The following is a 25,962-nucleotide window of genomic DNA, read 5'->3' as shown; positions in this document are numbered from 1 at the left end:
GGGAGGCGGACCTGCGAAAGCCGGCAGCCTTCGCACCACCGCGGTGTCTTCACTGCCGGCTTTCGCACCAAATAGCACCACCGTGAAAGGTGGTGCTATTCAGCGCGCTACTGGCGACAATAACGTTACTAATCTTATCGCCGCCAGCCTAGACACCACCGAGTCCGCCCCCTCACTGCCCCGACTCCAATTTGCATGCTCTCACACGCGAAAAGGGCCTTTTCGAGTGCGATAAGCCTTTAGAAAATAACCCCCTCAATTAGGAAAAAAAGACTTAGGTTCATTTATTTCCCTAAACTGTCATCTATGGGGGTCATTTACTAAGCATTTTTTCCATAGACACAAAATGGGAGAAAACCTTTAGTAAATGACCCCCATCTCCGAGAAAGATGTTTATGAGATGTTTAATGGAAATATTGCATGTTCCTGAGAGTGCCGTTCCTCCTGTCTCAAAACTGTATTATCTTCCCCCATTTAAAAAGAGGACTGAAGAACCAAATGGGGACACTCAAGTTATTTCACCAGTCTTTACTGATGGACTTAATCTGGGTGTTTTGGCTATGCCAGAGATTTCAGCTAGGGAAATGGCTATTCTTCAAATCCTGCACTCGATTGTCGAGGTCCACACAGTTCTTTACCAAGGGAGATGGTTGCCCTGAAATAGATCTATCCAGGTCCACAATGGTTTCCCATATATTCCAATGAAAAAGAAGTCGGTACCACCACACTGAGACAGCTCCCTTCTTCTCCATTTCCAGTAAGCCTCCTGCCCAGGGACTCAGAGATAACCAGTCCGCTCACTCTTGCTTCACCTCCCTCAGCATTCCCTACTGAGGGTGTCCTGCTGGTATCATCATCATCCAGTGGCTCTCCCCAAGATGGTAGGGAGCTTTGTGCTGCAGCCAGGTTCCTGGGTGGCAGTTTCTCGACTGGATTCAAAGGTGACACAGAGCCAAGGAGAAACGGGAGCACATCTTTCCCTCCTGCTCTTTCCAGCAGCTCAAATTCTGTTATCATCAGGTCCCGAACAAGGGCGTCCATTGGGCCCATGGAGAGGTGCGTTGGAGGAACCACAGGGTAGGTGCCAGTCTTTAGGCTTCCTCTTTCTGCCATTTAAAGGTAAATTCATGCAGAAAAGTGCAAGAAATAGGAAAAAAAATGCCAGAGGGAGATTGCATATTGTCTGCTCTTGATCCGCCATCTTGGATCCCCCTTAAACAAGCTTTAGAATCCTATATTTAAGGATGAATTTCTAGTTAGGGTTGGAAGCCATAAATACACTTCTTATTTAAGTTATTTATATGCTTTGTGGACTAGGAATGCATATCATATCTACTTTGATTTTCCATGGGTTTTTTTTGGTCTAGTAGTGCATTTAGAATAATTACCTGCTTTAAATTTTAGGAATCATATGTTTGTTTTATTTTATGCTATTTGGTTCTTTATTTGGCCAAGAACCAATGCTTGATTGCTTATACTGTTCTCCTTAAAATTGTTTAATTGGTTTTAATTTTCATTTTAAAAATTCTATTTTATATTTTAAATGTTATATAGGATGTCTTTTTCATTATGTATTGTATGATTTATTTCTATGGTAAATAGTTTAGATGTTTATAAAAAACAAAAAAAAGGAGTATAGAAAGCCAATAAATTAAACTGTAGTCCGGGTTTTGCTAAAGTAAATATTTGCTGTAGTTGTGTGTTAGAATTTCAATTGATTTGTAATTTAGGGTTCATTATTGCTGAATATATTTTGCTGGCTGTTTTTTTTTTTTTTTTAGTTTTACTATGTTTGTTTTCATTGTACTTTATGATGTTTGCTGTGTTTTATGTTGTCTTATCTGATATTTGTTTAATTGTTCTTCAGTCTATATGGTTTTAGTAGGTTGTATTTTATACTGAACTCTGTTATACATCTATTATTGTTGATTGTGCCTCAACTTGGGCAGCCATTGGAAAGGTGAGCAACAAATTTAAGCTAATATTGTCAAAGTGACTAAAGTGCCATTCAGAATTTTCAGTAGCCATCATGGAAAGTTAACTGCCCGAATGAAAAATAAAATGTACTACTACTATTTTTGCTTTTTTTTTCACTTTTTTTTTAGGTCTTGTCACTATTTTTCTAGTATTTGTTTAGGAGGCCCTTTGATTTACACTGCTACTTGGAGGTATTTTCAGACTTCACAAAGCCATCTTTAAATCAAAGTAGCTCTAGGAAGTCCTAGATTGTATTGATAAAAGATAGCTATGTGTGACAAATGAGTCAGAAGAAACCATCATTTAAAAGATGATGACAGATTACAGTCACTGAGTGGAGGAGCACGGACCTGTTAATGCATTTTTCTTTATGAAGCTCAGACTCCCTGAGATACTTCTGATGTTACTAGATGGTAGTGTTTCAAAATGGGTTTATTTTGCGCATAACCACTGAGCAAAGTGGAGAACAACAACACACCAAAGGGTAAATCCAATAAAGCAAAAGTGTGTCAGATGAGATACAACATCTACAGGCACTACAGTTGTACTGAAGTAAATAAAGTCTCTTATTCAATCAACAAAATTTTCAGGCAGACATATCTTGCATATGGAGGCAATAGAACAGTTTATAGTAGAAACACTGTAGGTCCCCTGACAGGGGCCATGTTTCAGCTGCATTGGGAGGGACAAAGCACGAGATCAAAGAGATCTTCGATAATGTCAAAACAGACAAATCTCTGTCTGCACATGTCAAAGATACAAAGTTGTAAAAAACCTCCATGTATACTCTCAAAGATACATGGTTGCAAAATCTTCTAACATCCCTTGGCAGCCAGTGCGAAACACGGCCCGGGTTGGGGGACCTACGGTGTTTCTCTATAAACTGTTCCATTGCCTCAATATGCAAGATATGTCTGCCTGAAAATGTGTTGATTGAATAAAATACTTTATTTACTTCAGTACGGCCGTAGGGCTTGTAGATGTTGTACCTCAACTGACATAACTTCGTTTTATTTTGCGCATACCATGACAAGAACGAACCTCACTTGTAAGCCAGTGCATGTTGGATACGATCTCAGTCTCTCAAATTTACTTCTTATGCTCTTCTTAATACTTGCATTGTACCAAAGAGAGCTTCCTTCTGAAGCTCATAGGATGTAATATGTACAAGTGGCATATTGAGATGCACTTGGAAGTTCTTTATAATCGGGCCAGCAGCAGCGCCCAATATAGTTGGAACTATTTATGTATATTTTCTTGGCCTCTGATCTTTTAGTACATCAGGATCTTCTCGCCATACGTTATTCAGAATAGTCACTTGATACTGATACTTTTATAAGCAATGCCATTATTGGGGTTTTTTTTATTCTTCACCACTATGTCCGGTGTTGTAGCATTGAGATTTTTTTTATCATTTGGAATGGCAATGTCCCAGGTGATCAAAATTTCTTCATTTTCTGCAATTCTATCACTTTTGGGATTACATCTCCAAATGGGTTAATTTTACACATCCTTTGATAGGAATGAACTTCACTCGTAAGCCAGGATATGTTAAGAATATATAATCTCACATTTACTGCTAATATCTAGAGATGTGAACCGGAATCGGTTCCAATTCCGGTTCCGATTCACATCGTTAATTTTTTTTTTGTGCAGCCCGATCGTGGTTTTGTTTACTGGCTGCACCCGAGCTGATAAACAAAAAAACCCACCTGACCCTTTAAAACTGTTCCCTTAGCTTTCCCCTCCCTCCCGAACCCCCCCCCCCCCCCTCCAAAACTTTTTACAAGTACCTGGTGGTCCAGTGGAAGTCCCGGGAGCGATCTCCCGCTCTCGGGGCCATCGGCTGCCACTACTAAAAATGGCGCCAATGGCCCTTTGCCCTTACCATGTGACAGGGTATCCGTGCCATTGGCCAGGCCCTGTCACATGGTAGGAGTAATGGACAGCCAGCGCCATCTTTAAAAATGGCACGGGCCATCCAGTGCTCCTACCATGTGACAGGGGCCGGCCAATGGTACGGATACCCTGTCACATGGTAAGGGCAAAGGGCCATCGGCGCTATTTTGATTAGTGGCAGCCGACGGCCCGAGAGCGGGAGATGGCTCCTGGGACCCCACTGGACCCCCAGGTACTTGTAAAATGTTTTGAGGGGGTTCGGGAAGGTGGGGGAAGCTAAGGGAACAGTTTTAAAGGGTCGGGTGGGTTTAGGGATTGTTTTGGTGTGCCATTTTTCCCGCCCTCCCCCAAAATGATAAGAGAACCCCAGGAACAAAATCGTGGGGTTCTCTTATCGGGAGCCCCCGATTTCTGACGATTTTGAAAATATCGTCCAATATTTTCAATCATCCAAAGCCCGATTCACATCCCTACTAATATCCCTCTTAATGCTTGCATTATGCCAAAAAAAGCATTCTGTCACCTGTAAGGAGACCCTTGTGTTTGTGAACCTCCATTTTTTTCTCTCGAGTATGAGGTTTTAAACTTCATTTGGAAGAAAATGTTCACTACATTTTAAGATACCAAATTCCCCTCCTCCTCCTTTTCACAGTTGAGATGGGTGGATTCAGCTATAGTCCCACTAACAATTATTCCTTCCCAACTCTAATTTCCACCAAAGTACAGTAGAGATTAACGGCTCTATAATGTGACCATCATACTAGGCATCATCAAAGATGTTATTCACATTTCTTAATCTTGAATCCGACAGGGGTTCATGTTTTAGACAACTCTCCTTCATCAGGGTATGGCCACTGGCATTTCTCATGGTAAATGACCTCACGTCCGGTACTACGTCAACTTACGTCAGAAAAAGAGGGGTGAAACGCCGAGAGTAGGTTACTGCTAACTGCGACACAGAGAATTTCTGATCCAGTTTATACTATGCATTAATTTTTTTTTACAAAGAAATACTAGTGGCCATACCTCGCTGAAGGACAATTGTCTGAAACATGGATCCATGGTGGATTCAAGAAGCATATACAGGACTCTAAATGCAATATGGCATTTTTAGAATAAGATAAGTAGCAGCAGCATATTGAAAATCTTTGATATTTTATTTGCAAAAAATATTTTCCCCAAAAAAATTATATACACTGATGGATGATTATATATAAGTCAGAGATCAAGAAAGGTGAATAACATTTTTTATGACACCTAGTATGATGGTCATATTATAGAAGATATCCTAATATGAAGAAGGAGCAAGGCAGCACTCCAAAATTACAATATCCAATCCACAAGGAGTGCAAAGAAGTTGTAGGTCCAAAGGTTTTTATCATCAAAAGAAATTTATTGAAATTTTTAAGTAGGCAACTCCTATTCTCCAGAAAAGTGAAGGTAATTAACTTTTCAGGGTCCCCCGACACGGACCCCGTGTTTCGCCCGAAGGCTGCGTCGGAAGGGACAAATATAGTTTTGCAATAACTTGAAAGTAGCTGAGGGATTCACACAGCTTAAGACAGCAAGGCTCTCCTTCATTTGATATTTTAATACTGCTCATGGATTACTCACATTATTACATATGATGTTTACCAAAACAAAATGTGTAGTGTGTGTGTTAAACCAGGAATAAAAAAACAGCTTTTGTTACTTTTAAAACAGGTTCATGCAAATCCCATGTAAAAGAAGCCATTAGCTATTCCCCAGCAATGCAGGGAGGACAAACAGCTTAAAAGCATATTTTCTTAATGCTGGAAATTTAACTCCTGGGTCAGAGCAGGAGTAAATCTTAACTCACATTTCTGATGCCCTTGTTATTGCAGTGCCCAGGGATTGCGGTGGTGTCTAGCTGATATTATCAGACTGGACCCAGCAACAGAATATCTTTGTCCATCAGAAACAAGAGTTTACTCCACCTCAGACCAGAAGTTTAATTTCCCGTATAAACTCTCAGGGAAGGCACCTACAGCTGAACTGTACACTAGTGCTGTGCATCCCAACTTTGGCGTCCTGTTTAACTGTAGATGCCCATCCCAGGGAGCTTACACTTTGTCCAGCTAGCTGCAAGTTCCCACTCCAGAGAGTAAATTCTTGCAGCCAAGGCCATTTTGGCAAGGAATGGCTAGTAAAATCAAAGCATAAGCTCTTTGGGGCATGCTTAACAAAGCATCAACTCTCCGGGGGGGAGGGGCAGGGGAATACCTGCAGATAAACAGGATGCCAAAGTTGGATGTACAGCACCAAAGTGCATACTGTTCAGTTGAAAGTACCTGCTCAAGAGAGCTTATGTTTTGATTTTTCTTGCCATGACTTGCCAAAATGGCATTGCATGTGAGATTGGTGCTGTGCATCCCAACTTGTGGGTACATTATTTCATTCAAGGCCATTTTGAAAACGCATGGCAAGTAAAATAAAAGAATAAGCTCTCTGTGAAGACCCCTACACATAAATGGACAAAGCATAAGCTGTCTGGGTGGACACCAACAGTTGAACAGTAGACAATTCAGCACTGAGTGTATGCTGTTCAGGAAAACAAAGATCCTGCCTCAGAAAGCTTACATAGGAAATTTAACTCCTGGGTCTGAGATCGAGTACATTCACATTTCTGGTGGTCAGTGTTGTCTATAGTTGTTCCCAGTATGGTACTCCACAGTATGGAACCTACAGCTGAACAATATGCCAACATTAAAGTGAATACTATTCAGCCGAAGATGCCCGCCCCAGAAAGCTTATATTTTGATCAGCTGTAGGTGAAAGCCTCAAAGAGCTTATACTGGAAATGAAACTCCTTCTTTGGTCTGAGGTGGAGTAAACTCTCATTTATGGTGGCCAAAATCATTCTATTTCTGTGCCCAGTAGGGTAGAAACAGCTAGACCAGGGCTTCCCAAACCTGTCCTAGGGACCCCCACACTCCAGTTAGGTTTTCAGGATAGCCAAAATGAATATGCATGAGATAAGTTTACATATATTTCATGCATATTCATTGTGGATATCCTGAAAACCCAACTGGTTGTGGGTTTCCCAGGACAGGTTTGGGAAGTCTTGAGCTAGACATTACCACGTCCAGAAATGTCAGCTAAACATTTTCTCCACTTCTAGCCAAGGAGTTAAAACACAGGAATAAGGAGGTAAGTGATAGAAGTTGGAAGGAGTGTGACCAAAATGACCTTGCCTACAAGACTGGCACTGGGAATCCAGACTTGGGCACCATCTTGCATACAAGGCCAAATGGCAAGGCATGCCAAGTGAAATCAAAGGATTAGATCTCTAAGGTAGGCACCTACAGCCAAACAGTACATACTTTGGGGCCTCATTTTCCAAGCACTTTATCGCGTGCGATAAATTCGCAAATTAGTATTCAGGGGGCGGAGCATATGTAAAGCAGGAACCTGTTTATCGTGTGTGGCGAAACAGCCGCAGTGTTAACGCGGCTGCTAACTACAACCCTCAAATTTGCGTTATGGACTGCGCTACGGGCCGGAAAAGGATTATCGCCATCCACGATAGTTCCAGACAGCCTGGTTCAGGCTCTGGGGGAGAGAGAGAGAGAGAGAGAGAGAGAGACTGAGAGACTGACTGACTTACTATAGTGCCTATGCCCTAGACAGGTATTTTAACCCCTTTGGGAGGGCCACCTACTAACTCGGGGTGGGGATTAGGTATGAGCGTCGGGGGTTGGGGGCCACTTTCGCATTCCACATGAGACCTACGGACAGAACAGTGGTCTCTAGTGAAGATTTGCTGGCCGTCGGAGTGAGGAAACTCACTCCAAGAGGAGATTTGGGCTACGTTCTCTCCACCTAGCTTGATGGACACTCTACCTGGGCAACAACAAGCTAGGTGGAGAGAACGTAGCCCAAATCTCTTCTTGGAGTGAGTTTCCTCACTCCGACGGCCAGCAAATCTTCACTAGAGACCACTGTTCTGTCCGTAGGTCTCATGTAGAATGCGAAAGTGGCCCCCAACCCCCGACGCTCATACCTAATCCCCACCCCGAGTTAGTAGGTGGCCCTCCCAAAGGGGTTAAAATACCTGTCTAGGGCATAGGCACTATAGTAAGTCAGTCTCTCTCTCTCTCTCTCTCTCTCTCTCTCTCTCTCTCTCTCTCTCTCTCTCTCTCTCTCTCTGAAACAGGCTGTCCAGGACTATCATGGCCCACGATTGAAGTGCAAAACCGGCAAATATCGTGCACTGAAAGAATCATTGCACACTGGGAAAACATCACATGTGGTGCTAATGTTTTCGCGAATGGCGAAAACATCGCCGCACGCGATGTTTCCCCACTGCACGAAAGAAGCCTCATTTGCATTGGTAACGCCCCCTACTGCGTTACCAATGCGATATTGGAAAATGAGGCCCTTGGTGCTGTGCATCCCTAATGGCTGTAGTTGCCCTTTGATTTCACTTGGCACGTCTTGCCCAAACGGCCTTGTATGCAAGATGGTGCCCAAGTTGGGATGCCCAGTGCCAATCTTGCATGCAAGGCCATTTTGGTCATAGTCCTTCCATCTTCAAGCACTTACCACTTACTCTTGTTGTAAAGCACTTTTCTGCATTAGTGCAGATTTTTCAGGTTAGCTCACATTTTATTTTCATTTAGCACATATTATTTTACTCCTCGTCAATTAGCATCCAATTAGCTTATTGCATCCTGCGAGGACCCCTTTTTTAACACACATGTTAAGTAAATCCTGCACTAAAATGTAACTCCAATTTTAGCATGGGTTTTATTACATCAGCCCCTGGATTCTTTGCAGGTTGTGCTACTATTTTGTCTGACCTACATAAGAATTATCCAGAGATAATACAGGGCATGAGCTTTCCTGACCCAGTAGGTACCTCACTATATTTATGCTTTCATTTTCTTGCAGATTCCACTAAGAAAGAGCCCCGGTGGAATTTCTGGAAGTATCTTGTCAGCCCACAAGGTCAAGTAGTAAACTTCTGGAGACCCGAAGAACCAATAGAGAATGTGCGGCAGGAAGTGGAAGCTCTGGTCAGAGAGATTATCTTGAAAAAGAAAGAAGATCTTTGAGAGAAAGGAAAACCTATTTATATTTTCAGATTCTTTACACATTATATTCAAGTGATACAGGGACAATTAAAAGACAATCATTGCCGACTTTCGTGTTAGCATGATTTCTGGCAGATGGGAAGCAGTATGGCATGACAACTGAAGCAAAAAATGGTTTGTATTACAGCACAGCACTTTGCTCTCCCAAGGAAGAGATCCATAGTCCCATCTTCTCTACTGCTCCAGCTGGCTGGGCTGAGACTAGCACTGGCACAGTAGTGACCTCCCCCCAACTAACGAAGAAAGTGCAGCACAACAGTGATTTTCAACCTGGGAACCAAGACTTGCACGAGTCACTGAAGACTTGCAAAGGGAGCCCTATGTTAACACCTCAGCAGAAACTTCCATTGGTGCTGCCAGTGCTTTGTGGCATCATGAGAAACAGCTGGAGCCTTTCAATTCCGTCACTCCTAGTGTAAAACTGTTAAAGCTGTAATTGGGAGTGATTTAATTTTATAGTAAGTTTGTCACTGTTCTGCAGTGGCTCTTGAGGAGAAAAAGGTTATGAATCTCTTATGCTGGAACTCCAGCAGGTTCTTCTTGGCCAGAGGTCTGCAGTACTTGATTCAGGGCTTGGGTGAAGCCCTGGTTCCTATACAATCTTTAACTTAGGGCCTTGTTATTCTGTTATGTGTTCTATAACAAGTATAATCCTACTTCAGCACGCCAGCTGCAGCTCCTCCCCGTCAATGTGATGGTGAGAGGGATAGGACAAATTCTCAAGAGTCAGAGGAAATTTTGCTTGTTGGGGAAAAATACAGCATTCCATTCTAAATACTGAAATAACAGATTTATTTTTTTTTGTCAACTTCAAACTGCATCTGCACTGTATAGAGCCATTAAATATTGTCTGACATTTTTGTACAAAAAAAATTTTTTTAAACATCAAAGCAAATCGAAAAATGTGTATGCTTGTTTCTTTTCTTCCTTCCAACACAGCAGAAGGAAAGCAGAAGTTTTGCACTCCATAAAATATTAATTTGTTTCTGGGCTATATTGTGTTTACTCTGAGGTTTATTCTTAGGTCTCCTTTTTTTTTTAGTCTTAATATATTTTATTTATCTTTTTACTTGAAATAAAATGTGTGCACTTTGTACTATGCCCTTCCTTGTAGCAAGTCATCAGCTCATACTGTAGTTTTGGTTACATCAAAGGTAGACATCTCTGATCCTTCAGGCCTGTAAATAGCTCTGCTGCAAAGCAATAGTGAATATTCCTGAGGTTGGTTATCATATTTGCTGGTGCAATACATTCATTTTTTTTTACAAAAGGAGGGAGTATATAGCTTCCCAGCAGAAGGTAATAGGAATGTATATATTCATTCTAGGATCCATATTTGGGTTACCCTAAATACCAAACCATTTGAAGGCAGTTGGCAGATGGGAGAACCTTTGCTGCGCCAGACCTCAACTGGGTTATAGGAATCGGCACCGGTTATTTTGATTTTTAAGGGTAGACGTGACTAAATGAAAATAGCTTTCAAACACTAAGGCTTCAGATATAAATGTAATGAAATAAAAAAAAATCTAGCAGTGTTAAATTTATATATTTCAGTTGGTCATTAAAACAAGGAAAATGATCACTCCCCCACCCCATCCACTTTTATTCTGATTTTTCTTTCCTGAAGCAATTTTATCTATGTAAATTTAGAATACTGCTGTGCTGATCCCCCATTAGAACCCCATGCAGGCAACACATTGACAGTTATAAATTATATAGCATGAACAACTAAAGAGTGAATCCAGGAAAAGCCATATTAAAAGGTACATGCCCTTTGATCGGTGTAAAAATGCAAGAAATATAGTATAATCTCAGTGAGGCCAAATGCTCAGAGGCATTATCCAGATAAAATATAGCTGAGTAAGTGGGAGATGTTTCAGGATTGTTCCAGAGATAGTTGAGATAGCTGAATAACTTCAATATTTGGAATTGGCCAAATAAATTATTCAGCTATCCCTAGAAGTGTGCAGAAGCAAGGTAAAAGTTATCTGGAAAAGTGTCCTTGGATAGGCCAAATGGGGCTGATACTCGATCCCCCACCTCCCACCCAAGTGATGCCAATGCTTGTTTAGTTATTTATTCATTTATTTTGAACAATTGAAACATGCAGCCCAATTCCCCTCCCCCAAGCTCACCCATAGAATGAAAAAAATGTATGGTTTTTTGGACTGATCATCCCCACCCCAACCCAGTTTTTCCAAAATACCTCCACCCGTCCTCAAAGCCTTACCTTAATCGGGATCTCAGAACATGTGTCCGGCTCCTGGCATCTCTAGAGTTGCTGGTTGCGTGAGTAAGTTCTGATAGCAATGCTGATTTCTTAGCGTTCAGACAGATTAATCCAGAACCAGTGGGTTATACACCTCTACCAGCAGATGGAGACAGAGCAAAGCTGACATCACAGTATATAAACCCCCTGCAATGACAGCAGCCTGCCAGTATTCTCTGTCTCCAGTGGATGGTGGACGTGCATCTTCCTACTGGGGGATTGCTTTAAAAAAAAAAAAAAAAAAAGGAAAGAAAGAAAAAGATTAGGAAAAAAGGAACAAATGAAAGGAGACTATAAGTACCTCTCTTGAGGTGATACCAAAAGGTCCCTCCCTCAGTCGAGTTCCTCCTGGGGTGATATCCATTTGATCCCTTCTCCAGTCAAGTGCCTTGGCTGGTAGCTGGTTCCTGGCATGGACTTAGCTGATGAGAGTTGTAGCTGAAAGCTTTTGCAGGAAGCCGTGTGTGGCGGTGAAGGCAGTAGCCCTCTCCCCCCACAGCTGGAGACAGTAGCTGAACTCGGCCAGGACAGGCTGAACTCAGGTTAATGAGTTTTGAAAAAAAACCCAAAAAACCCCCAAAACCAAGAGAGTAAAGAAGTAGAGAATATTAAGGGCCCCCTCCCCCCTTCCCGGTCACCAAAGCCTTAGCACACTGCTATGACTTGTTTCCCATCTCTGTGGAGGGCTTGACGATCGTGGCAGGTTGAGCAGCCTTTTTAGATTAAGCCCCATTCTCAGGCCTTTCTGTGGCACCGCTTGGTAGGCTCTGGCAGTGTTCTGTGTTTTTGTTCAGTGTATGTCCACCGTACATCTGAGCCTGCAGTCGGTTTGCACCTGTGTGCTAGGTGGGGCATCCGCCTGAGCTGTGTACCTGGACATCCAGGATATTTTTGTGCAACCAGGTCTTAGATGTCCACATTTGTGCATCCAGGTTTTTGGATGTCCAGATTGGGCATCCAGGGATAGATGTTCCTTTTTCTTGGGCATCCTTATTTTGGACAGACACACCAACACTTTATTGTCAGACGCTGTTGAGCTTGTTGATAGTGGACGCATACCATAGCGCCAGTACTAAAGAAGCCTGAGCACCTTGCACTGTGTGCTGCCTGCCTGGAGGCTCAGGGGGAGTTCTCTGGCGGATTTTACTGAGCTCGGCACTTCCCTGAAATAACAGGAATGGGACTGAGGTGGGATGTGTCAAATGTTTCACCTGGTTTGAGCCCCCCCCCCCCCCCCCCAACTGGCTCGTCAGCAGGGGAGGAACACTCAGTGGTGCTAGACCACCTCTCCCCTGCTTTTTCCATGGATCCTTTCACCTTTTTTCTTGGAGGGAATTCTTTCAAGGGATACAGTCCTTTCTACAGGTACAAAAGGCAGAGCAGACCAAGGTTGACAGTCTAGGTTTGCAGACTTCAAGATCCCAAAAGGCTGGTGGAGCGGGCAGGTGCCGGGGTGCATCTTGCCCTGCTGTGGGGCACTATCATGATGACACGGATGATGACGTGGATCCCTGCTCTCTGGAGGTTAGGGATATTCCTCCGGGTTTGGAGCAGTACAGAACGGCATTACATTTCTTCACAGGGATGAATTGTAGAGATGTGCTTCGGGTCTAAATATCCTGTCGGGCTTCGTTTCGGAAGCAGGAGTTTGATAGGGCGGTGAACCTGGCCAAGAAAAGTCTTCAGCCATCTCAGTTGCTGGAGTGTCTCTCTGTTCGGTTCGACATGAAGCAGGGCAGGGTTTTTCTGCTGGAGGGTCGTATTCAGAAGTTGATGGCGCAGGTGTGTCTGTTGATGCCTGACAGTGTGATCCTGTCTACAGGTATTCGGATTAATGGCAGTGACCGTAGAAGTGGTGCCATGGGCGAGGGTGCATATGTGTCCTCTTCAGCACTATTTTGTTGGAGCCCACAGTCTCAGGACTATTCAATTCGGCTTCACCTCCGATGGAGGTCTGCACTCACCTGCATGGTGGTTATAGACTGATCATCTGAGAAAAGCTCACCGTACTGGCTAGTGCTCATGACAGATGCGAGCCTCCAGGGTTGTGGGACTCACTATCAGGAGCTGACAGCAAAAGGGCACTGGAGTCCAAAAGAGTCTCTCTGGAGTATCAATCGGCTGGAAGCCCATGCAGTCCAGTTGGCATGCTTGTGGTGCAGCGACCGATTGCAGGGTTGAGTGGTCTGAATAATGTCAGACAATGTGACAGCAGGGTGGAACCAAGAACCAGCAAGTAACCAACATGTTGGGAAATAGTCCAATGTGGAATGGGTGGAGTGCATCTTCAGGAAATATCAGTCCCACACATTGCAGAAAAAGACAATGTAAGAGCGGACTTTCTCAGCAGACAAAGTCTAGATCCAGGTGAATAGGAATTGTCAAACAAGGCATTTCAGTTGGTAGTGGATCGCTGGGACCTTCTGTTTCTGGACCTGCTAGCAACTTCTCACATTGCAAAGGGTTCCTCGTTTATTCAATCACAGGAGAGATCCGAAGCCCTTGGGCATCGATGCCCTTGTGCAGAAGTGGCCAGAGGATGAGCTGCTGTATGCCTTCCCCCATGGCTCATGTGGGCAGGTTGATTCGGAAGACTAAGAGTCACAGGGGACGGTGTTTCTGGTGGCACCAGATTGGCCCAGGAGACCATGGTATGCAGATCTGCGAAGGCTCCTTGTCTCTCCCTTTTGGTTTCTGGTGCACAGGGATCTGCTGCAGCAGGGGCCTGTTCTTCACGAAGATCCAAATCAATTTGGTCTGATGGTATGGCCCTTGAGAGGACTCACTTGTTGAAGCGTGGATATTCTACTGCGGTGAATGCCAGCTTGCTGCGAGCAGGAAGGTTTTCCACTTCCTTGGCTTATGTGTGGGTTTGGCGAGTGTTTGAGGCTTGGTATGAAGATCAAGGAGTTGTTCCTCATTCGGTTCAGATCCTGCTGCTTTTCAAATTTTTGCAGGATGGATGGAATGAAGGGTTGGCTCTTAATTCCTTGCAGGTACCAGTATCAGCTCTTGACTGTTTCAGGGGTCAGGTGAATGGTGGACCCTTGTTGGCTCATCCAGATGTGGCTGTTTCCTGAAAGGAGTGAAACATGTTCATCCTTCCTTGCAGTTAATATCCTTGAAAACAGAGTTCTGGTGGCAATTGTTTGGCATGTAGAGTATCCGATCTGCAAGCCTGGTCTTGGTGGGAGCCATTCCTTTGAGTGACTACGGGGGCAATACAGCAGCTTACTGTGCCTTCTTTTTTGCCCAGAGTGGTTTTGGATTTTCACCTTAATCAGTTCATTTCCCTGCCATCTTTGGACAGAGAAATAGATGTGGAAGAATCGAGGCATATCATGAGGGATATGGATATTTCTAAACTCTTAGGAAGATGGATCGCCTGTTCTTCACGGTAGAAGTAAAGGGCGAGCCGGCTTCGCGAGCTACAATAGCTTGGTGGATTAAGGATATTGTCACAGCTGCGTAAGTGGATGCTGATCAGCTGTTGCTTAGTCGGGTTAGGGCTCATTCCACTAGGGTTCAGGCAGGGTCATGGGTGGAGGCGAGATTGTTGTCTTCTGTCAACATTTCCTGAGCTGCGACGTGGCCTTTCCCAGGTATTATCGTCTGGATGTGCAGGCCTGAGAAGACACAGCCTTTGCACATGCAGGTTTGACTGGAATGCAGGCAGCCTCCCATCCTATTCGGGAGTAGCTTGGGTACATCCCACTGGTTCTGGATTCATCTGTCTGAACGCTAAGAAATGAGAAATTACTAATTGCCTGATAATTTCCTTTACTTTAGCACAGACAGATGAATCCAGCTTCCCACCCTTGACTGCCAAATGATTGTGCTATGGTCCTCCTGCATGGCTACATATTCCAGGGAGTACTGGTAAGTGTCAATCCAGTCCCTAGACTAGTTTTAATACATTCTTTGTCTGAGCTCTGTTTCCTGTTGACTGAGTGCTGGAATGGTTATTTGTTAATAATCAAGTTTTGTTAGTCTTATCCACAGTTGGCTTTTGCAGAGAATACTGGCGGGCTGATGTCACTGCAGGGGTATATATATATATATATATATATATATACACAAGCCGTTAAGCCCGTTAAAACGGGCTACATCCCTCTGTCTCTTACCTCCCCCTCTTTCTCTCTCCCCTCACTCTTCACCACCCCCTCCCTCACCCACTCCTCCCCACCCTCCCTCTCCTATCACTCAGTCCCTCCCTCCCACTCAGTCTCACTCACTCCCTCCCCCTCTCTCCCTCCCTCTCACTCACTCAGTCCCACTCACTCTCACTCAGTCCCCACTCCCTCCGTCCTCTCCCTCAGTCCCACTCCCTCCCTCCTCTCCCTCAGTCCCACTCCCTCCCTCCCTCTCTCTCCCTCAGTCCCACTCCCTCCCTCAGTCCCTCCCTCCCACTCAATCCCTCCCTCCCACTCAGTCACTCCCTCCCCCCTCCCTCTCACTCACTCAGTCCCACTCACTCTCCCTCAGTCCCACTCCCCCCTCTCCCTCTCACTCAGTCCCACTCCCTCCCCCTCACTCAGTCCCTCCCTCCCACTCAATCCCTCCCTCCCACTCAGTCCCTCCCTCTCACTCAGTCCCTCCCTCTCACTCAGTCACTCCCTCTCACTCTCTCTCTCTCCGTCCCTCCCTCCCACTCAGTCCGTCCCTCCCTCTCTCTTCTCCCTCCCTCGCTACCGCCCGCTACCGCCGTCGCCGCCCGCTGCCGCCGTCGCCGCCCGCTGCCGGTACCGCCGCCCGCTGCTGCCACTGGACGCCGCCATTTTTTTTTCTTTCTGAAGCTGCCTCAGAGCGATGTGCTCGCCCGCACATGCGCGGTAGAGCTGGTCTCTACTGCGCATTTGCGGGCCGTTGGTCACAGGCCATTTATAAGGTAGATATATAGATATAGATATATAGATATAGATATATAGATATATATATATATATATATGTATACTGTGATGTCAGCTTTGCTCCATCTCCCTCTGCTGGTAGAGATGCATAACCCACTGGTTCTGGATTATCTGTCTGTGATTATTTTACATTCATTCCTCTTTTATACTTCAAGTTCCATTATTTCTAAATACTTTTGTATGAAGTAATATTGTTATTATAAGATATTTATTATGTATTTACTATATTTTCTCTCTATTTACTTTTATTGATTTTAGAACATTCTGTAAACCGTTGTGATGGATTATATCTTAATGATAGTATATAAAACCTGGAAATAAATAAGTAGTAATTTCTCATTTCAATCATTTGAACCGATGAAAGGTACAGCAAGAGGAGTTGAGTTGTAGAATGCAGTCTCTGCAATAGAAATCAACAATGCAGTACAATTTAACTCCTCCTGTTGTACCTTTCATCAACTCAAATTCTTCAGCGATATCAAATTTGCAGTTAATTCCTCTGACTGTGTATGTAACACCACCCACCCTGAGTTGCATGTGCCCATCTACAGTGGTACCTGTATTGGGAGTCTCATTCTCTCTCTCCCCCCCCCCCCCCCCACTTTCCCCCCCTCTCACCCTCGCGATAACAGCAGCAGTTGTGCGATTAAAAACAAATACATTATAATGTTGCGCTATTAACAAATAATGCGCAATGCAATAACATACCATATGTTGCAAAATTTGTCGATGTGATGTGGTAAGTCTACCATTTGACTAACCACGCCCATTTTTTTTTTATCACAGGCACTATTTCAGCCATATTTATAGCATTTTGATGAATCTAGGGGTAATTTTGATGACTGTGTGTACTATTATGAAAATTGTTGGTAAGACATGGAAGGAACCTGGATTAAGTATTGGTTTTATAAGAATCAAAGACAAGGCTTGATATAGTCTACCAATGGAAATGGTGGGGCCAGCACTGTAACAGCATTTAGGCATGCTTGAGACATACAATGGAAGGAAATTGTAGGAACAAGGTTGGGAGATTGGGTAAAAGACATAGAGGTGGGGCACATATTTGGATTAAGTATGAGACTCGATATGCTCATCTACTCAAAGCTGTACAGCAACAGAGATGAAGCATCTCAGCTGGACAGACTGGATGGGCCAATTGATATTTATCTGTCATCATTTACTATATAATGTTGTAGACACAATGAAACACCAGATAAAAGTGACCCTCTATATCAAGGGTGGCCAATTATGGTCCTCGAGAGCCATAAAAAGGCCAGGTTTTCAGGATATCCACAATGAATATGCATGAGATAGATATGGCTTTTGAGGATCGCAACTGGCCACCCCTGTTTCTATATATCTTTAAGGGAACAATTTAGAATAGTCCGAATTGTTGCAAGGTACTCGTGCACTTCAGTACTCTCTACTTTGTAGCTAATTGTCAAAGGAAAACCGTACAGATAGATTCCCTTTGAAAACTGCCTACAAGTATGCACATACTGTGTGTGCACAGTCATTTGCATCTGCTGTTTTCTTAGCATCCAGTCAGATGAATCCAGAACAAGTGGGTTATGCATCTCTACCAGCAGATGGAGACGTAGCAAAGTAATGTCACAGTACATATACCCCCGCAGTAACATCAGTCTGCCAATATTCTCTATCTCCTGCAGATGGTGACGTGCATCTCCTTACTGGGGATTGCTTCATTTTGAAAAAGAAGAATTAAGGATATTTCATTCACCCCGCTCTCCTGCTGTGATATCAAAAAGTCCCTCCCACAATTGAGAATTCCTGAGGTGATTTCTGTGATCCCTCAGATGACTGCCTTGGTCTGGTAGCTGATTTTTCAGCCGGCATTGACTTAGCTGCTTAAGTGGCTAAATGGCAGCGGGTGCAGGAAGCCGAGTGCGGCGGAAACGGCATATGCCCTCTCCCTCCGCAGCTGGAGACCATCTCTGTACTCAGCCAGGTAAGGCTGAGCTCAAGTAAGTTAAAAAAAAAAAAAAAAAAATATATATATATATATATATATATATATATATATATATATACACACCGTATTTTTCGCTCCATAAGACGCACTTTTTTTCCCCCAAAAGTGGGGGGAAAATGTATGTGCGTCTTATGGAGCGAATATAAAAAAAAACAAACAAAAATCTAACAACCCCCCCCCCCTTCTGACCCCCCCAAGACCTGCCAACTTAATTTACCGCAACCCCCCCAAGACCTGCCGACTTAATTTACCGCAACCCCCCACCCTCCTGACCCCCCCAAGACCTGCCGACTTAATTTACCGCAACCCCCCACCCTCCTGACCCCCCCAAGACCTGCCAAACGTCCCTGGTGGTCCAGCGGGGGTCCAGGAGCGGTCCGGAAACGATCTCCTGGGAGTGGGCCGTGGGCTGCCAATAATCAAAATGGCGCCGACGGCCCTTTGCCCTCACTATGTCACTCAGTGACATAGTGAGGGCAAAGGGCCCTCACTATGTCACTCAGTGACATAGTGAGGGCAAAGGGCCGTCGGCGCCATTTTGATTACTGGCAGCCGACGGCCCACTCCCAGGAGATCGTTCCCGGACCGCTCCAGGACCCCCGCTGGACCACCAGGGACGTTTGGCAGGTCTTGGGGGGGTCAGGAGGGTGGGGGGTTGCGGTAAATTAAGTCGGCAGGTCTTGGGGGGGTCAGGAGGGTGGGGGGTTGTGGTAAATTAAGTCGGCAGGTCTTGGGGGGTCAGGAGGGTGGGGGTTGCGGTAAATTAAGTCGGCAGGTCAGGAGGGGGGGTTTGCGGTAAATTAAGTCGGCAGGTCTTGGGGGGTCAGGAGGGTGGGGGGTTGCGGTAAATTAAGTCGGCAGGTCAGGAGGGGGGTTTGCGGTAAATTAAGTCGGCAGGTCTTGGGGGGGGTCAGGAGGGTGGGGGGTTGCGGTAAATTAAGTCGGCAGGTCTTGGGGGGGTCAGGAGGGTGGGGGGTTGCGGTAAATTAAGTCGGCAGGTCTTGGGGGGGTCAGGAGGGTGGGGGGTTGTGGTAAATTAAGTCAGCAGGTCTTGGGGGGGTCAGGAGGGTGGGGGGTTGTGGTAAATTAAGTCGGCAGGTCTTGGGGGAGTCAGGAGGGTGGGGGTTGTTAATTTAAAGGGTTGGGATGGGGGGGGTTTTTTGGGGGGGGAGGGGTTCCCAGAGAAAAAAGTTTTCTGATCTGGGGAGTGGACCGAAATGGCCCTCCCCAGACCCGAAAACAAAATGGGGAGAAAAAAAAAAGCTATGCACTCCCCTAATTTGCTCCATAAGACGCCCAGACGCAGAGCCGGTTTAGCACAATTTTTTTTTTTTTTAAATTTTCCCCCTCTGAATCCTAGGTGCGTCTTATGGTCAGGTGCGTCTTATGGAGCGAAAAATACGGTATATATATATATTTACAGAGATGTAAAAGAGGCTTTTGTAGCATAGGGCTTCCTCCTTTTTCCCGGTCTCCATGCTCTGAGCACCATTCCGATGTTCGTCCCGATCCATGGGAGGTAGAGGGACGTGGACAGCCTAGTGGGTTGAGCAGTCTCTGTAGCCTAGGCCCCACTCTGAGGCTTTTTCACCGAGTGCCGCGTGGTAGGCCACAACAGTATTTTGCGTGCTTTCATAGGCAGCCCTCAACAGGATTGTCGGTTCGGCATGTGCATCTAGCTGTGCATCCAGTTTTTTGATGCTTAGTCAAGCCTTGTACGTGCATCTGAGTTAAGTGGTGCCTTAAGGGGCCGCACGCTTACCTGTGTGCACAAGTTGTATTGTACAATTAGTGAATTGTTGTACGGTGCTTATTTTTTGGACGCCTATGCATTGGGATGCTTAGATGTGAGATGCCTAAGTGTTGGACGCCTAATTTTTGGATGCCTAGTATTTTTGGACATACCAAAAAAAAAAAAAAGCTAGACACATGCCTCCAGCTGCCACTCAAGCACACTGTCAGCCAATAATGGCGCCTATGCCTAAGAAATCTAAGTGCCTTTCTCTTTGCGCTGCCTGTCATATTCAGGCAACTCAGCCAGAAGTGCTGGCTAACTTGTGCCAGTGTTGTTTGGAGGCTCAGGGAAAATTGCCTTCCTCTGATTTCACCAAGTCTGGCTCTTCCCAGCCAGATATAGGCCTGGATACAGGTGGGGCGCCTGATTTTGCAACTCCCCTAACTGGTTCCTCAGCAAGGGATGGTAACTCAGTGAGTACACCTCAAGTACCTTCTGGACTGGATGCTTCTACCTTTTCATGGTTAGAGTTTTTTCAAGGATTGCAATCTTCATCCCTCTCTAATACTCCCAGAGCAGAGTAGCAGGTAGGAACCTTGCTGGGGCCTACTGTTAAGCACCGGAGAACTGCTAGAGCGGCAGCAGGACATCTCAATGGATGTCCAGATGGCATGGATAATGACGCTGATCCTGACTCCCTTGAGGATGGTGACATTTCTCCAGGATTAGAACTGTATGGTTCTTTCATAAAGATGAACTGCTAGCTCTGATTTCCCAGAACTTGAAAGTACTTGAAGTTCCTGGGGCAGATGCTGTGACTGAGCCAAAGAAAAATCCCATTTTGGTTTCCTTGCGTAAGGCCTCTTGTTTTTTCCCCATGATGGAAGCCATTCAAGAATTAATTGATCTTGAGTGGGGCACCCCAGAGGCTAATTTCAAAGGGGGTTGGGTTTTGGAAGGCCTGTACCCCCTGGATCCAGTGGCAAGAGAGCGTTTACGTTCTCCAAAGGTAATGCACTTGTGTATGCAGTCTCCAAGAGGATCACTATTCCCGTGAAAGGAGGAGCAGCCTTGAAGGATGCTCATGATAGAAGGATTGAGACTATCCTTAAGCAAGCATCTGACGCAGTGGCAATGACCTTGCAGATCACTTGTTCTCTGGTGGCTCGATCTTGTTTGCTTCTCTCCCAGGAGGTCGATGACTCTGGGGTGAACTCCAGGGCAGTTATGGAGCCAGCTGCTGCTTTTTTGGCAGGTGTGGGCTGTGATTTGGTCCGCTTTTCAGCCACAGGAGTGATTTCCATAGTAGCGGCCAGGCGTCAGTTATGGCTGAGAAATTGGTCAGCTGATGTGACCTCCAAGCCTAACCTTTCCAAATTGCCCTTTAAAGGCTCGCTATTATTTGGGAGCAAGTTGGAAAAACTGGCCAGTAAGTGGGGCAAATCTCCAGTAACTCATTTGCCAGAGGATAAGAAGCAGACACCACACTGTTTTAACATTAGAGGTTGTACTAGAGGATCGAGGTGTTTTCGTCCTTATAGGGCAGGGGTCAGGAACCTATGGCTTGGGAGCCAGATATGGCTCTTTTGATGGCTGCATCTGGCTCGCAGACAAATCTTTAATAAAAAAGTAAAAATCTAACAAAATCCCCCACCCTCCTGATGCCCCCCAAGACCTCCAAAATTAATTTACTACAACCCCCACTCTCCTGACCCCCCCAAGACCTGCCAAAAGGTCTTGGGGGGGTCCAGGAGAGTCCGGGAGCGGTCCGGGAGCCCAACTGGCAGCCAACAGCCCAAGTCCAGGAGCGGTCCGGGAGCGATCGCCTGGACTTGGGCTGTTGGCTGCCAGTAGTCAAAATGGCGCTGACGGCCCTTTGCCCTCACTATGTCACTGGGGTCGACCAATGGCGGCGGTAGCCCCTGTGACATAGTAAGGGCAAAGGGCCGTTGGCTGACTAATCAAAATGGCGTCGACGGCCCTTTGCCCTTACTATGTCACAGGGGCTACCGCCGCCATTGGTCGACCCCAGTGACATAGTGAGGGCAAAGGGCCGTCGGTGCCATTTTGACTACTGGCAGCCGACAGCCCAAGTCCAGGAGATCACTCTCGGACCCCCGCTGGACCACCAGGGACTTTTGGCAGGTCTTGGGGGGCGTCAGGAGGGTGGGGGGTTTTGTTAGATTTTTACTTTTTTATTAAAGATTTGTCTGCGAGCTCTGGACCCCCGCTGGATCACCAGGGACTTTTGGCAGGTCTTGGGGGGGGGGAGGGTTAGGAGGATGGGGGGTTGTAGTAAATTAATTTGGCAGGTCTTGGGGGCATCAGGAGAGTAGGGGTTGTAGTAAATTAATTTGGTAGGTCTTGGGGGAGTCAGGAGGGTGGGGGGTTGTAGTTAGTATGGCTCTCACGGAATTACATTTTAAAATATGTGGCGTTCATGGCTCTCTCAGCCAAAAAGGTTCCCGACCCCTGTATAGGGGAACAACCCTTCAGAGAACTCAACCTTTTGGTAGCTCTCAGTTCTTTCATCTCCGACAGCCAAGAAGGGGCGCGGGTTCGGGTAGTGGAACCTCCTGACTCTCCCAATGAAGGTCTGCTGACCCACCCCCTGAACAGGAGATAGGGGGATGCCTCTCTCTTGTCAGAGGTGGGTCGAGATCACATCGGATCAATGGGTCCTGGAAGTGATACGAGAAGGATATGCACTGGAGTTTTGCTGTGTTCCTCGGTACATGTTCATAGGGTCTCCCTGCCACTCACCACAGAAGAAGCAGGTAGTGGAAACTACATTGGCAGGGCTCCTCAGTCTGAGGGCTGTGGTTACAGTGCCCATATCTCAAGAAAATATGGGTTGATATTCCATTTATTTCACTGTGCCCAAGAAGTAGGGCTCCTTTCGTCCCATCCTGGATCTCAAAGTTGTCAACCGTCATCTGCAGGTGACACATTTTTGCATGGAAATATTGCGCTCAATAAAAATGGCCATACAATCAGGAGAATTTCTGACATCTTTGGATCTGTCTGAGGCATACCTTCAAATTCCCATCTGATTAGAGCATCAACACTTCCTGTGGTTCACAGTTCTAGGATGCCATTATCCATTTCGGGCCCTACTCTTTGGTCTGGCCACCTCCCCAAGGACCTATTCCAGGGTAATGGTGGTAATGGCGGAAGAATTGAGAAAAGATGGGATTCTCGTACACCCATATTTGGACAACTGGCTGATTTGAGCCAAGTTGCTGGAAGAGAGCTTCAGAGTGACCCGCAAGGTAATCTCCCTGTTGCAAGAATTCGGCTGGGTGGTGAACCTGGCCAAGAGCAGTCTTCAGCCTGCTTAGTCGTTGGAATACTTTGGGGTTCGGTTCCACATGAAACAGCGCAAGATTTTCCTGCCAGAAGCACACATTCAGAAATTGATGACACAGCTCAGTTTGTTATTGAACATTCTGCACCCGACCATATGGTCCTACCTGCAAGAACTTGGCTTAATGTGGCAATCCTGGAAGTGGTCCCGTGAGAAAGGGCACATATGCGTCCTCTTCAGTGCTCCCTGCTGTCTCGGTGGAACCCATAGTCTCAGGACTAATCTATTTGGCTCATCCTGCCCGTGGAAGTCTCCTCCCAACTGCAATGGTGGCTGCAGGGAGTTTTCCTAACACCACTGAACTGGCTAGTATGGACAACAGATGTACGCCTCCTTGGTTGGGGAGCTTACTGTCAGGAGCTCACAACGCAAGGGTGCTGGAATACAGAAGAATCTCTCTGGAACATCAATCGACTTGAAGCCAGGGCAGTCCGGTTGGCATTTTGCAGTTCAGCGACAGGCAGCATGGTAAATCTGTCTGGATAATGTCAGGCAATGCAATGACTGTGGCTTATATCAATTGGCAGGGAGGAACCAAGAGCCAGCAAGTGTTGCAGGAAATAGATCAGCTTATGGAATGGGCAGAAGTGCATCTCCAGATGATCTCAGCCTCATACATAGCAGGAAAAGACAATGTAAGAGCAGACTTTCTCAGCAGGGAGAGTCTGGACCCAGGAGAATGGCTTTGTCAGACGAGGCATTTCAGCTGATTCTGGGGTCCTCCGTTCCTAGACCTCCTGATGACTTCTCGCAATGCAAAAGTTCCACGATTCTTCAGTTGCAGGAAAGATCCAAACTCGTTGGGGATCGATGCCCTAGTGCAGGAGTGGCCAGAAGACAAGTTGCTATATGCCTTTCCACCATAGCCCATGTTATGCAGATTGATCCGAAGGATCGAGCACCACAGAGGGAAGATGCTCTTGGTTGCTCCAGATTGGCCCAGGAGGCCATGGTATTCAGATTTGCAGCAGCTCCTGTGGAACTCACCCCTTTGTCTTCTGGCACACAGGAACCTGCTAAGTCAGCTTCCAGTTCTTCACAAAGATCCGACTCATTTTTGTCTTATGGTATGGCCCTTGAGAGGGCTCGATTGCTGAAACATGGATACTTGGTGGCAGTGATCTTTGCTTAGAACTAGAAAGTTCTCCTTGGCCTATTTGCGAGTTTGGTAAGTATTTGAGGCCTGGTGTGAGGATCAAAATACTCTTCCTCTTTCAGCCAAGATCCTGCTCATTTTGGAATTTTTGTAGGATGGCTTGAATAAAAGTTTGGCCCTTAATTCCTTAATTCCTTAAAGGCCTGTTTAATAAGCTTCTCACCCGGGCAGGACTGTCGCCGACCGCGAGACAAGGCAGGCTCCGCTCACTCCCGAGCAAACCACGCGGCAAAAGCCCGCCCCCGAAAGCCAGCTAGCCTATCAACAGACGGCTGCAAGGCAGCCAATCGGCTGAGGCCCAGCGGCCCTTTAAATTTAAAAGACCAGCCCGCGAAAGATCCCTTTCTCCAGCGACTCACCTCCCGAAGCAGCAGCTGGAGAGGCACAGACGGGCGATCAGGCCTGCGCAATCGGCGCCGGCGTCCCATCGGGGTAAGGCCTGTTTAATAAGCTTCTCACCCGGGCAGGACCGTTGCCGACCGCGAGACAAGGCAGGCTCCGCTCACTCCCGAGCAAACCACGCGGCGAAAGCCCGCCCCCGAAAGCCAGCTAGCCTATCAACAGACGGCTGCAAGGCAGCCAATCGGCTGAGGCCCAGCGGCCCTTTAAATTTAAAAGACCACCCAGGCGCCGCGCGCCGAAGGAGCGCATCAAAGGGGCTGGCCCCTTTGTGCGCCCCTTCGTGTAGCCCTGAGTGGAGCCCACTGCAGACAGTCCGGGTTAACATCGTCCCATACCCACAGCGGCCCCATTCCCTGTTCACAACAGCCGGACAACTGCAGTAAGTCCTCAGCAATTCTCTAACCCAAACCAGTTCACCATCAAAGCTTTTCCCCTCCATTAAAGATTTATTTCCCTGACCTCTCATCAGAGTCTACCCTCCAGGTTCAATATCAACCTACCACTACTTCCCACAGCTCACCACCAAATTAATACCGGCTACAATCTACCCACGAAACCAAGCATGGCATTATCAAGAGAACCCCAGTAAAAAAAACCAAGCATGGCATTATCAAGAGAACCCCAGTAAAAAAAACAAGCCACACCACACTCTATACAAAAAAGATTCATCCCTATCATCATCTCGCCCTTGAACCAACTACTGGGCCTCTCACTTTTCACCTTATCGCTGCTGAACGCACAGTCTTTGACAAAGAAAACTCACCTTCTTCATGACTATCTTCTGGAAACAAACACTGACCTATTTGCAATCACTGAAACCTGGTTAAAACCAGAAGACATTGCCACAATCAACCAACTCCCTACTCACTCATACGACATATTCTCTATCCCCAGGCTCAAAAAAAGAGGAGGTGGTCTCCTTCTTGCAGCAAAAAAAAAACTAGGAATGTCTCTACAAACTACAATATCCTCACATTCTCTAGAATTCGCCGTATTTAAATCCTCCCACCTGCAAATAGGTCTTATATACGCCACCCCAGGATACCTTGAAGCCGATCCATCACCTTTGATTGAAAATATAGTAAAGCACATCAATACCGACACACCAGCTATACTCCTGGGGGACTTTAATCTCCA

General features: G+C 46.0%; 2 protein-coding genes across 2 annotated transcripts in view; one reads left to right on the top strand and one right to left on the bottom strand.

The window, feature by feature from the left end:
- Nucleotides 1–10,250, top strand: part of GPX8 (glutathione peroxidase 8 (putative)) — a 28,903-nt gene extending 18,653 nt beyond the window's left edge. The window contains exon 3 of the mRNA XM_029577282.1: nt 8,791–10,250. Within this exon, the coding sequence (XP_029433142.1) occupies nt 8,791–8,954 (164 nt within the window). The 3' untranslated portion in view covers nt 8,955–10,250. The remainder of the gene's footprint in view (nt 1–8,790) is intronic.
- CDC20B (cell division cycle 20B) overlaps nt 1–25,962 on the bottom strand; it is a 221,700-nt gene that overhangs the window by 176,822 nt on the left and 18,916 nt on the right. The window lies entirely within an intron of this gene.

This window comes from Rhinatrema bivittatum, chromosome 1 (assembly GCF_901001135.1).
Source record: "Rhinatrema bivittatum chromosome 1, aRhiBiv1.1, whole genome shotgun sequence".
Taxonomy (NCBI): domain Eukaryota; kingdom Metazoa; phylum Chordata; class Amphibia; order Gymnophiona; family Rhinatrematidae; genus Rhinatrema; species Rhinatrema bivittatum.
Note: the sequence above shows the minus strand (reverse complement) of the source record. Positions and strands in the feature narration are given on the sequence as shown.